The 13,502-nt window shown below is 44.2% G+C and overlaps 1 protein-coding gene across 1 annotated transcript; it reads right to left on the reverse strand.

The window, feature by feature from the left end:
* Positions 1-7,447: 7,447 nt before the first annotated feature.
* LOC128461784 (sodium-dependent neutral amino acid transporter B(0)AT1-like) lies at positions 7,448-13,502 on the reverse strand. The gene is made up of 12 exons (XM_053446894.1): positions 13,298-13,502; positions 11,258-11,398; positions 11,038-11,175; positions 10,773-10,954; positions 9,989-10,099; positions 9,787-9,899; positions 9,521-9,649; positions 8,605-8,761; positions 8,315-8,519; positions 8,062-8,221; positions 7,687-7,849; positions 7,448-7,597 (listed from the first exon to the last, which is right to left on the reverse strand). The coding sequence occupies exons 1-12, from the start codon at positions 13,500-13,502 to the stop codon at positions 7,448-7,450; spliced, it is 1,854 nt and encodes a 617-aa protein (XP_053302869.1).

The following is a 13,502-nucleotide window of genomic DNA, read 5'->3' on the forward strand; positions in this document are numbered from 1 at the left end:
GGCGACCCCTGCTCAAGATGTGAGATGTGAACACGAGTGATCTTGGAAGACAAAGTGGCCGCTTGGAGCGTGCACTTAGCAAGCTTGAGGCAGGTTTATGATCTTTTACTTTATCTGTCGCAGTTCAGATTAGTTAGTGCACAGTCAGTACTTCTATTTTATATCACCAGTTGCTGCTCGAACAATTTTATGAATACGTGGGCAGGACTTCTAAATATAGAGAGCTCACCAAATGAACTTTAACTTTACAGCGGAGGCCCTCACTCTCTCTGTTTCAGAGAGAGAGAGTTTCACCTGGAGTTTCACCTGGAGTTTGAGTTGAAACCTCCAGATACCTGTGAACCTGCCTTGTCACTGTATCTATGAACTCATTCAAAATGAATAGGATAGTGGTTATTTCATGATGAAACAAAGTGTATATTCAGTTACTACTTAAAGCTGACACTATAAACTGTTTCCAGTTGTCCTTTGCTAATAATTGATGTGTGAATAATCTGATAACAGTTTCCACTTTCTGTCTGTTAACATTAGAGATGTACACACTATGTTGTTTAATGGTATTGATTTTAGTCATAGACTTTACTATGTAAATGATGCTGATGTTATTGACAAGGCTGCATCTCGAAGCATACAATGCCCCAGGGCCCCCAGATATCCAGACTTCCCCAATAAGATCCAGTCTTGGTTCACCACTGCTATGTTTGCGTATATTTGTAACCGTCCCCTTGCTGTGTAAAATGAGGTTGTGCTTATTTATTTTATGTGGGATTCAGAGCTAAAACACAATATCAGCTGATCTCATATGATGCCCTAAGGTGGGTCCACTTTTTATGGGCCCTCTGTGATGGGAGCCCCGGTGCCAAAATCTGGTTACAGGTCTCGTTTCAGGCTTTGTGGTTATATGTTGTATAGTCCCACTGTGATGTGTCCCATGCTTAAGTCATTCAGTTCAAACCTGGGTGAATGAGGCACTGTTTGGGTGACAGTACGTAGAGCAGCAATTAGATTCTGTCAGGGAGCCATGTTGATGCCACCTGCTCCAGACGTGATCGCACAAATCAGGTTCTGTTCTCGTCCAGACACTGGTTTGTGCGCTGAGCCGGCTGATGCTTAGACACTCCCTCACCCTTGTTTTAAATTACTTTTATTGTGGAAAAAGGCTGAGTGGCCGACAACTGGCCGAAACTGTGATAAGGAGCTTTCTCCAGTATTTACACTTTTTCTAGCTTATAAAGGTGAGAGCCATTACCTCGATTGGAGGCCTTAATTTTCATGTAAGTAGAAAAGTAAAGGATACTCATGAACTATGAATTCCGAGCTGTGTTCCTCATATACTTCCTTCTTATAGAAACTATAAATGATGCATTTGACTAATTTCTGCTGTAATGATATGACAACACTTAACAAGAACTAGTTTCTCCTCTAATACCAATTTTCCTTGACATATGGATCCTGCATTGAACCCTCCATGACTCCATGACCAGTGTTTTTCCATCCTGTTGTAAACATAGACCAACCCCTCTTGTAGCTACGTTTATGACAGAGGTTCACATCTCCTTCCTGGAATGAGCTGAAGCTTTTCCACCTAGGACGACCCTGCACCCAGTAATTATTCAATCGGTAACTTATAAGAAGCTACTAGGGCAGTTTATTTCAAAGTCCCCTGATTACATAACGTCATTCATTCCTCCTGTGTACCTTCATATTAGTGCCAGTATCAAGTAATTCATTGTTATATTGAGATAATCAAAGTGCTCCGTTCAGGTGATAATATGAGGTTTTATGATACACTTATATAATTGTAAAGTTCTTTGTTTTTTATCAGGTGAGACATCCCACATATTTTATAACATTTAAGAGCATATTCTAAAACATAACAATTGTCTTTTATATTTATTTTTCATAATTTAAGAAAACTACTTGAAGTCTCCCAGACTCTAGATTACGTCACACTCTCCTACTTCGGAAATCACCCTAGAATATGTTTATAATGATGATATAACCGTTCAAGAGCCTTTTGATATAGCTCACACACTTTCCTGTTTAGTCTATAGGGGAGCTTCACTCAATATGACTCACCTGATAACGCTGCTTCAAGGGGATTCAGCCGCTGTACAGTAGCACCTGGATATGTAAGTAAGTTATATGTATCTTACTCCTGCCACTTATTTTTGTGAATCATTACGGGACAACAGGTTGGCACCAAATGAGCAAGAGGCAAAGTTCAATCTGGTTGGAACCACTTCACTGAAAGTGATTTTGAGTTGCAACTGATAGCTTATACTGGTGATGGATCCATATCAGCTGTCATATTTTAGTGGAGTACATACCTCTGCCAAGGCCCAACATTCCCCTTATGAAATCATTTAAATTCACTAGATCCAGAGTTTTATTTGGATCTGCACCAAATTGCGCGCACTCTTAAATATCAGTCCACTAAACATACCTAATTTATTTGTTCTAAATCAAGATCCATGAATTTGTGTTTGACAAATGTCTCCAGCAAAATGTAATTAGTCCTCCCTTGATAAAACTGCATCCTCCCGGAAAGGTTAATAGATATCTGTAGTTTTGCGTACTCTCCTGGAACCGTCACCTTATCGTGGTGGAGAGGTTTGCGTGTCCCTGTGAACCTGAGGGCTGTGTTGTCTGGAGCCTTGTGCTCCTGGTAGGGTCTCTCATGGCAGAGTGGTCTCAGGTGAGGGGCCGGACTAAGAATGGTTCAAAAAGCCTCAATGAATATTGACGGAAGAGGAGATGTGACCCGGCCCGGAGGAAGCCCGGGGCCCCCGTCTGGAGCTAGGCCCAGACGGAGGGCTCGATGGCGAGCGCCTGGTGGCCGGGTTTGCCACGGAGCCCGGTCGGGCACAGCCCGAAGAAACTACGTGGCACCCCCCCTCTCTTCATCTCATGGGCCCACCACCTGTGGGAAGACCCGTTGGGGTCGGGTGCGCAGCCACATGGGTGGCAGCGAAGGTCAGGGGTCTCGACGGACCAGACCCGGGCGGCAGAAGCTGGCTCTGGGGACGTGGAACGTCACCTCGCTGTGGGGAAAGGAGCCGGAGCTTGTGAGGGAGGTGGAGCGCTACCAGTTAGATCTGGTGGGGCTTACCTCCACGCACAGTCTCGGCTCTGGTACCGTACTCCTGGATAAGGGTTGGACTCTATTCTTCTCCGGAGTTGCCAAGGGCGTGAGGCGCCGGGCGGGTGTGGGGATACTCATAAATCCCCGGCTGAGCGCCGCGGTGTTGGAGTTTACCCCGGTAGACGAGAGGGTCGCCTCCCTGCGCCTAAGGGTTGTAGGGGGGAAAACTCTGACTGTTGTTTGTGCGTATGCACCAAACAGCAGCTCAGAGTACTCAACCTTCTTGGAGACCCTGAATGGAGTCCTGCATGGGGCTCCAGTAGGGGACTCCGTAGTTCTGCTGGGTGACTTCAACGCCCACGTGGGCAACGATGGAGATACCTGGAGAGGCGTGGTGGGGAGGAACGGCCTCCCTGATCTGAACCCGAGCGGTCGTTTGTTATTGGACTTCTGTGCTAGTCATGGATTATCCATAACAAACACCATGTTCGAACATAAGGGTGCTCATAAGTGTACCTGGTACCAGAGTACCCTAGGCCGAAGATCAATGATCGATTTTGTGATCGTGTCATCTGATCTGAGGCCGCATGTTTTGGACACTCGGGTAAAGAGAGGGGCGGAACTGTCAACCGACCACCATCTGGTTGTGAGTTGGATCAGGGAATGGGGGAAATTTCCGGATAGACCTGGTAAGCCCAAACGAGTAGTGCGGGTGAACTGGGAACGTCTGGAGGAGGCCCCCGTCCTAGGTATCTTCAACTCACACCTCCGGCGGAGTTTTTCTGGCATTCCTGTGGAGGTTGGGGACATTGAGCCGGAGTGGGCAGTGTTCAAAGCCTCCATTGCTGAAGCTGCGGCGGCTAGCTGTGGCCTCAGGGTCTTGGGTTCCTCAAGGGGCGGTAACCCTCGGACACCGTGGTGGACACCGGTGGTCAGGGAAGCCGTCCGATTGAAGAAGGAGGCCTTCCGGGATATGATATCCTGGAGGACTCCTGACTCGGTTGCAGGGTACCGACAGGCCCGAAGGGCTGCAGCTGCTGCCGTGTCGGAGGCTAAGCAGCGGGTGTGGGAGAAGTTCGGAGAGGTCATGGAGAAGGACTTTCGGTCGGCACCAAAGTGTTTCTGGAAGACTATCCGGCACCTCAGGAGGGGGAAACGGGGAACCATCCAAGCTGTGTACAGTAAGGATGGGACTCTGTTGACCTCAACTGAGGAGGTCGTCGGACGTTGGAAGGAACACTTTGAGGAACTCCTGAATCCGAATAACACGCCCTCTATGTTGGAGGCAGAGCTCGAGGTTGATGGTGTTTCGTCGTCAATTTCCCTGGTGGAGGTCACTGAGGTAGTCAAACATCTCCGCAGTGGCAAAGCCCCAGGGATTGATGAGATCCAGCCAGAAATGCTAAAGGCTCTGGGTGTTGAGGGGCTGTCATGGTTGACACGCCTATTCATTATCGCGTGGGAGTCGGGTACAGTGCCAAAGGAGTGGCAAACCGGGGTGGTGGTTCCCCTGTTCAAAAAGGGGGACCAGAGAGTGTGTACCAATTATCGGGGTATCACACTCCTCAGCCTCCCTGGTAAAGTCTACTCCAAGGTGCTGGAAAGGAGGGTTCGGCCGATCGTCGAACCTCAGATTGAAGAGGAACAATGCGGTTTTCGCCCCGGACGTGGAACTACGGACCAGCTCTTCACTCTCGCAAGGATCCTGGAGGGGGCCTGGGAGTATGCCCATCCGGTCCACTTGTGTTTTGTGGATCTGGAGAAGGCGTATGACCGGGTCCCCCGGGAGAAACTGTGGGAGGTGCTGCGGGAGTATGGGGTAAGGGGGTCTCTCCTCAGGGCCATCCAATCTCTGTACTCCCAAAGCGAGAGCTGTGTTCGGGTCCTCGGCAGCCAGTCAGTTTCGTTCTCAGTGGGTGCTGGTCTCCGCCAGGGCTGCGCCTTGTCACCAATCCTGTTTGTGATATACATGGACAGGATATCGAGGCGTAGTCGTGGTGGGGAGGGGTTCCAGTTCGGTGGTCTGAGGATCTCGTCACTGCTTTTTGCGGATGATGTGGTCCTCATTGGATCATCGGCTTGTGACCTTCAGCACTCACTGGATCGGCTGGCGGCCGAGTGTGAAGCGGCTGGGATGAGGATCAGCACTGCTAAATCTGAGGCCATGACTCTTAGCAGGAAACCGATGGATTGCTTACTCCGGGTAGGAAATGAGTCCTTAGCCCAAGTGAAGGAGTTCAAGTACCTCGGGGTCTTGTTCGCGAGTGAGGGTACTATGGAGCGTGAGATTGGCCGGAGAATCGGAGCAGCGGGGGCGGTATTGCGTTCGCTTTACCGCACCGTTGTAACGAAAAGAGAGCTGAGCCGCAAGGCAAAGCTCTCGATCTACCGGTCGATCTTCGTTCCTATCCTCACCTATGGTCATGAGGGCTGGGTGATGACCGAAAGGACGAGATCGCGGGTACAAGCGGCCGAGATGAGTTTTCTCAGAAGGGTGGCTGGCGTCTCCCTTAGGGATAGGGTGAGAAGCTCAGTCATCCGTGAGGGACTCGGATTAGAGCCGCTGCTCCTTTACTTAGAAAGGAGTCAGCTGAGGTGGTTCGGGCATCTGGTAAGGATGCCCACTGGGCGCCTCCCTTGGGAGGTGTTTCAGGCACGTCCAGTGGGGAGGAGACCTCGGGGAAGACCCAGGACTAGGTGGAGAGATTATATCTCAACACTGGCCTGGGAACGCCTCGGGATCCCCCCGTCAGAGCTGGTCAATGTGGCCCGGGAAAGGGAAGTCTGGGGCCCCCAGCTTGAGCTGCTCCCCCCGCGACCCGACCCCGGATAAGCGGATGACGATGAGATGAGATGAGATGAGTTTTGCGTAATGCTGCTTACAAAAAAACAAAAAATAAATAAACAGACGGGTAAAAACATGGAATTCAAATTTATTTTACCTTTTAGATCGCCAAATCTTCACATACATTATCTCTAGGCACTTTACATAATAAGGTCAAGACCTTAAATAAACAGTAAAACGTCCTTGCTTGAATCGTCACTATACTGTACTGGAGTGGTAAGAATTAAGATATTTATTACTTCAATAGTCTCCTCTTCCTCTATCAGATGCAGAGTCCAGTCCACTGCAAAAGATGTTGTGCTTTTCTTCATCTGGTTGACCTTACCCTACTGCCCCCTCTCCTGTCCACTTTGGCACACAACATCTCCTGCATAATAAAAACAGGCACTGTATTTAAAGATGGTCGACATGGTTGCACCTTAAAATGTAAGCCTAACCGCGCCACCTGTTGGCTGACTGCGGTAATTGTCATAAATCCTACCTCCTCCATGTTCATGAATATTGGGACCTGCAGCAAACAAACAAATCTTTTTTCCATTTATCCAGAAAGTGTGGTTCTAATTAGTTATTTTATTAAAAAATTAAAAAGAGCATGTCTTGAAATGTCACAATTAATGGCAGAGACTGACTCTCGATTGGCCGTGTACTGTGCAGACTATATCTCCAAATGTGCAGTTGGCGAAGTTCGTGTCCGGGACATGTTGTCTTCTTTTGTGGATAGTGGGATGAGACCGAGTGGAGACACGTCATGCATCATAACTTACAGTCTGTGGTTTAAACATTTACACTGTGTGGTTAGGTCCACACTAGACAGACAACACCAGAGTGACGTCCAAACAGCAAATGCAGTTTATATACCAACTGATGCGTTACCTCAAGTCACCTGGTCTCCTTCTTTTATTCGGTTAGTGTTACTCTTTATCCAAATAAGGCTACTGTATCTAAATGGAGGTTTGAGTGAGCACTTCATTAGTTCTATTTCCAGGGTTCGTTTGCACACAATTTACACATCTCCCATTTTCAGTACCAAACTTTTTATTTGCCGTATTCCTTTTTCTTTCTTATGTAGACATGTTTAAATGGTGGAGGATATTTCCCCTTTTGTATATATACAGTTATATAAGTTATACTGTAAAGTCAAAATTATTTTATAGTGAAATAAAAATGATTTCAACAGCAAGTTATACACAGTATAATATGCCCTGCATTAAACACTATTAGCAAAAAGCATGCATGGATGTAGAACTACATCAGTTTTGTATTTAAGGGAAGAAAAGTCCAAACAACAAGAAATCATATGTGTGGAGAGAACGCACAGTCATACAGAACCATAAAGCTGCACAAAAGATCAGCAGAAATATTACAACTCTACTGTTGTGTGTCAATAAAACATCGACATACGTAAATATCAAAGAAAAGCATGTATAGATGCAAATAGACAAAACACCGACAAATTAAATAATCTTGCATCTTGCATTCTGAAGTGTATGACTAAATCCTTTGAGGTCAGTTACGGGCTAATTTTTCCCTCTTTTCTTGCAGCAGTTAAGAACCAGTCTACACACTGCATACACAGGCACTGCCACGCTAGGGACGCCTGCCAATAGAAAGACGACTGCATTGATCCATGAAGGGTAAGGTGTTGACACCAGAGATGGAAACTCCACCTATAAGACACAAAGCATTGCAGTTAGTGTATTTAGCATGAAAAAGCAATGAGGGAACATTGTGTGTGTTTGTGTGTGGGTGTGTTTACCGCATTTGGGTCCCAGACCAAATAGGTGAGTTCCTCTTGAACTTGGGTCACCAGGTAGAAAACTAAGATCACCATGACGATTAGAGGACTGATGAACCTCCATGACACCTGCCAGAAGATGCCGGGCTTACGTCCGGTCATGAACTTAATATCCTCATTGAACCTGCCACACAGGAGGGTTTTAATAAAAAATTTGAAATACAATCCTGCAACACATGTCCTCAGTACGTCCACTGTCCAATTCAGATTTAGCTCAAAAACCGGCACCGCTTTCTGAGGCTTTTACTCGACAGTCATTTTACAAACAACATCATCATGTAAAGCAAACACACAAAAAGATGACGTGTTGCAGAGATAGTTCGAAAAATATCGAACCTGTCTATGCCGTAGATGTAAACAACAGCTATCATCTCAAACAGTCCAGTGGTGAGAAGTGGAACCGATCCGGCAAAATTGTCGAAGAGATTGACCCAGTAAAGTCCTGAAGGCTGCGCAAACAGGAGGGTGATGAGGAAGGCGACAAAACACGTTGTGCCTGAAACACACAAAGGACAAAAACAAGAATGATGTTTCTTTAGTAGAGGGAACGCTGAAGAACTGGCTGAGTGGACTGTTAAGACCAGGTTACCTGTCAGTGCTTCATGGGGCCAATGTTTAGGGAACACGTGCAGGTCCTTTAAGGGGACCACTACTCCTTCAATGTTGCCAAACAGGGTCGAGAGGCCCAGGCAGAGCAGCATGACGAAGAGGAGGACAGACCAGATGGGGGAACCAGGCATCTTGGTGATGGCCTCTGTGAACACAATAAAGGCCAGACCTGTTCCCTCCACTCCCTGGACAAACACACATCAGACACAATGCAGATAAGAGCAAACAACGACAACAACTGAGCAACCTGATAGATATTAGATACGTTACCTCACTGAGAAGCGTCTGTATGTCACACGTTTTGATGTCCAGTCCAAGAACAACGTCAGGATAGGAGCTGTTGAGATGATTGAACGCTGCCTCGTAGTTGCTTGAAGTGACGTTGTCCTCAGGAAGATTGAATTGGTTTAATAATGTCATGATGTTTCTGAAAACACACGTCACAGTTTACCAACCATGCATTTGTTGTCGTCTTATATAGTCTTTATCTTCTTCTTGGCAGCTTTATTCTCTCTGGTGCTGCATTTCTGAATGATTGAGCACCGACTAATGACATATTGTGTAACTCAACACTGTCGATGATGAATAAAACAGATTGACTAAAATAGACTTTTGAACAATTGCCAAAAATCGTATCAAATGATGGCTTTCTATATAGCAACACATTACCCGAGGAAACATTGAAGAATAGGTTCAGATTTTTCAGGTCTATCTCAATTCAACATTAAAAGGCCAATATATTCAAACAATCTATGCTGACTGTAATCTTTCCTCCTGTCCATACTTACTGTGGAGTGACCTATTTCTAGTGTTACTTTAAATTATAGAAACCATGCTTGGTTTAGCCCATTAATGTGATTTGAAATATTGTATAGCTTAAGCTAATATGAGGCTTTAGCAGACTGAGTAGTTTTCAAAAAATAAGAATATGAAGAAAAATAAATACTACTCTGGTATTTTGCAGGTATAATGTTAAATTAAGCACATTAGCGTACCCACAATAATCAAATATTTTATAATACATATTAATTTGAGTAATGTGCATAAAGGTCTTGAAAGGACGATTAGTGTTTTTACAGGTTTGAGATTAATTTACATAAAATGCATTGTTATATATTTTTTTCATAATCAATTATCCAAAAGGTCTACTTGACTCGTTCTAAACCTTGATATTAACGGTACTCACTCACTGATACAGTTGTCATATTTCTCAGTGGCCCTGAAGCCGATAATGGAGTAGGTGACCATGGCAGCATAGACTGAGGTGAAGCCAGTTACCACAGACAGGATCACAGCATCCTGCATGCAGTTGTTGCTAAGGAGAACAGACACAAGTTTCAGGACTCATCAGGTCTGACAATAGAATCTTCTTATATTAATTAAACTGAGCTAAATAAGACTTAAACTGCTATGTGGTTATTAAACACAACAGATCTTCTCAATGTCTCTTACTGAACAGGGTTGTAGCTTGAGAAGGAGATGAGGCCCCCCCATGCCAAACCAAAGGCGTAAAAGACCTGGGCACCTGCATCCAACCAGGTCAATGGTTTCATCAACTCCTCCAGCTGCAAGAACGAGGTTTACATAGTGATTTGGCTTTGACCTGTGAGATACAACTGTTTTTTATTTTTGTCTATCGATACTTGAAACGTACGTCTGGTGTGAAGAGGAACGTGATTCCGCTCAGGGCTCCTTTAAGAGTCAGTCCTCGGATCAGGAAGATGGTGAGCACTATGTACGGCAGGATGGCAGTGACGTACACTGCCTGAGGTCACGACAAGAAAACATGGAGTAATTGATCATGGAAATCAGTCTGAAGTATTTTCAGTAATACAAAATAAATGATTATTTCTTAAAACCCTTCCCCAAGACATCAATACAGGTGCAAGGCTTCACAAGTTTAGGATTCCATGTTTAAAGCAAAGTGCATTCCATGAAAATAATGTTTGTCAAGTTTGGAAGTTTGGTTTTGTCTATTTATTTTCAAAAATACTAACTTTGATTAGACATTAATCTTTGGGCGCATAATAATCCTTTAAAGGTTCGGGGATGAATGAGTCAGCTGGAATCTTCCGAGTTATGAAAGAATTTGCTTCAAGCTGTTGCAGAGCGCGTTCATGTGTTTTGGGGGCGTGGCTGTGACGAATGGGCGTCTGGGAGTGGGTGGGATGTTTCGGTTGCATATTTCCAAAGAGTAGACAGATTTTCCTTCAGGTTTAACAACCTTATCTTTAATTGTCTATCCATCTACAGCTGATATTTGCTGGCAGCAGCTGTCTCGATGGCAGACTTGAGAAGCCTGCTTTTATCAACAACTGGCTATCTCTCACAATACACATTCTGAGAAGTATGATATATTTCAAGTACATACCACTGTTCTCATGGAAACTAGATGGTTGTAGAGGTTTGTTAAGGCTAATAAAACAGTTTCAACCAACCTTGCCAGAAGTGCTAATCCCCCTTATGCAGCAGATAGCGACTATTGACCAGGCAGCTAACAGGCACAGGACTATGGGCCAGTGGATTCCTCCTGATTCGGCGATAGAGGTTGATGTATTCAGAGTCACTCGATAAAAGAAGTAATCCACAGTGGAGCTCTCTTGACACTCGGGTACAAATCCTGCAGGGACAAAACAATGTACATGCACAATTCAGCCACTTTTTTACTGTGCATGCATTATAAAGTTGTGTATATTCAAATACCTGTCCTGTTGTCGTTGAGAGGACACTGGGTCCAAGGCAGTGGGCTTTGAAAAGAATTGAAGAGATACCATAGGATCCAGGCTATTAAGGTGTTGTAGTACAGTCCAACCAAGAAGGACACCAGCATGGAGGCTATACCTGAGAAACAACATAATTAACTGTCAAAACATTCATCAGGAAGCCAGAGAATCACTTTAGCTCCTGAGCTTGGTTTACGTACCAATACCAGTCAGATAAGGGTTGATGGACCTCCACACTCCTACACTGCCTTTCCTTAGACGCTGGCCAATGGCGAACTCCAGCAGCAGGAGCGGCATTCCCTCCAGCACCAGAAGAATGAGGAAGGGGATCAAGAAGGCACCTTGAAGAACATAAGGGATTGTTGGTTTGAATTTTGGGATTTTACCCATTAAGTCTGTAAACATTATGTCCATCGATCATTGCGGTTTCTATATTGGTAGCCCATACAGCCCTTTCCCCTCGGGCAGTGTTTTCCAGCTCCTCCTGGAAGTTCCTGAGGAGTTAGGTCTTGTGCTGATTGTTAAACTTGCTAAACGAAGCTGTTGATCATGGTAAACCCTGCTTCTCATGCAAGAACGGTTTGTTCACTTTGAACACTGTTGTTATTTAGTTGCATGTGCGTGATTTAGGAGAACTTGTCGCATTCACCAAATTTCTCGTATTTTGAGTTTTCTTACACTTACAAACAGAACTTGTGACGACACAATTACAAATAAATATATGAATTCCTACCTCATAATTATGTTGACACTGTTATGTACCTTCTAAACATCAGCTGGTTAATATAAACATTGTTTGCTGCCCAGGCCTAAGCTGGGACCCATGTAGCTATCCGTCACTATCACCATTGTGCTGATGTTTTGATAGATTTTGGACACAGGATGTGTAATTATAATGATACTATCTTGCCTGTGGGAAAGTGGGCAGGGTTAAAACATGACATAATATGTTAATGATAGCTTATAGCTTATAAATAAGTTATAGATTATACCAGTTATGTTTTATCTATCATATAAACTCAAAGGTGACAGATTTGTCATTACAAAAAACTGTGAACGGCAACATTTATGCATTTGTAATATGATTTTGTTTTACAAAAAAAAATTTAAACCCATAAAGCAGACTTAACTTCATCATTTGTGTTGTGTTGTAGCCCATGTGTCATTGTATCATCACATTACTGTACCTGATGACATGGAATATGGACAGTGGTTGACTCCTCAACTTAAAGAGTCACAATAAAACAACAGTTCATTGTTTTTCCAATATTCATGTCCTCTTTTGTGCTGAGTTCTAAAAGAATAGCATTGACCCACTTAACACACACACTCACACACGTAAACATTTGCTGTACAGCTTCTTCGAATTCTTCGAATTTAAATCAAGCCAACGTACATGTGACCAGTGTTTGGCCTAAATGTCAAGCCAAAGATTAATCATTACCCCAGAGGACCTCATACTTTTAAGAATCATTCTGCCTTGAATAAGTGATATATTTAACTTTATTTATTTTGTCTTCAGGCTCAAAGGACAATTGATTTTGGTTAAATTAAAACAGATAATTTAACTGTTCAGATATTTCTGTGCTGCAAATTGTCAGAGAAAAGCATATATGAAAATTACTATAGGTGCCTGGTTATGTTTTAACATGAGGGAGCATACTTGGAAAGCTCCATAAAGGGTCTACTACACAGCACTGCAAAGATTACCTCAAGAATCGCCCTTTGGTCTAGATTAGTAACATTAAGCTTGCCATCAAAATCAAATCGACATCCGATTGGGTATCGGGACAGGAGATGTTTCGAGGACCGGCTAATTTTTGACCGTATGGCCTCTAGCCTACACCACAACAGTGACATTTATAATCATAATTAAAAGCATGCAATTGTTTCCTACATTATTGCACGTCAAAGGTTGTTTTAATGTACAACTTAGAATGTGACTTTTGCTCCTCAAAACTTATATATATTTTATTTTTATTTCCATCCAAAGTCTGACAAGAACTAAGACTAAAACAAAGAAGTCTGGCTTCAGTCACTCAATCTGTTCTGATTTAGCCGTGACGAGTTGGACTGAACTGCCATTGTCAATTATTTAAAGTAGTGACAAGCTCATTTTATTCCCATATGATAACGATAAATTTGACTCCCGTTTACTTCAACTATCGACTAAGTTCTTTTTCAATCATATAACAAATCAATCTGAAACTAATATAAATCCCAACCCTGTCTGTCCTTACCTCCTCCATGACTTTGACACAAGTAAGGGAACCTCCACACGTTCCCAAGTCCGATGCAGAAGCCCACACAGGTGAGGATGTACTGGGCTTTGTTGTCCCATTTGGGCCGGTCGCTCCCTTCTGCCTCCTCTTTTTCGATCCTGTCCAGATCCTCATAGCTGGAGATCCGGAGATCCAGCCCTGGGTTAGGTAGCACCAGTCTCAT

Source organism: Pleuronectes platessa, chromosome 18 (assembly GCF_947347685.1).
Source record: "Pleuronectes platessa chromosome 18, fPlePla1.1, whole genome shotgun sequence".
Lineage (NCBI taxonomy): Eukaryota > Metazoa > Chordata > Actinopteri > Pleuronectiformes > Pleuronectidae > Pleuronectes > Pleuronectes platessa.

Coding starts and splice junctions, on each gene's coding strand:
- LOC128461784 (XM_053446894.1), bottom strand. CDS start 13,502: ATGAGACTGGTGCTACCTAACCCAGGGCTGGATCTCCGGATCTCCAGC. Junction 11,176..11,257: donor CCCTTATCTGACTGGTATTG/GTACGTAAACCA, acceptor GTTGTTTCTCAG/GTATAGCCTCCATGCTGGTG. Junction 9,650..9,786: donor TCAAGCTACAACCCTGTTCA/GTAAGAGACATT, acceptor TGTTCTCCTTAG/CAACAACTGCATGCAGGATG.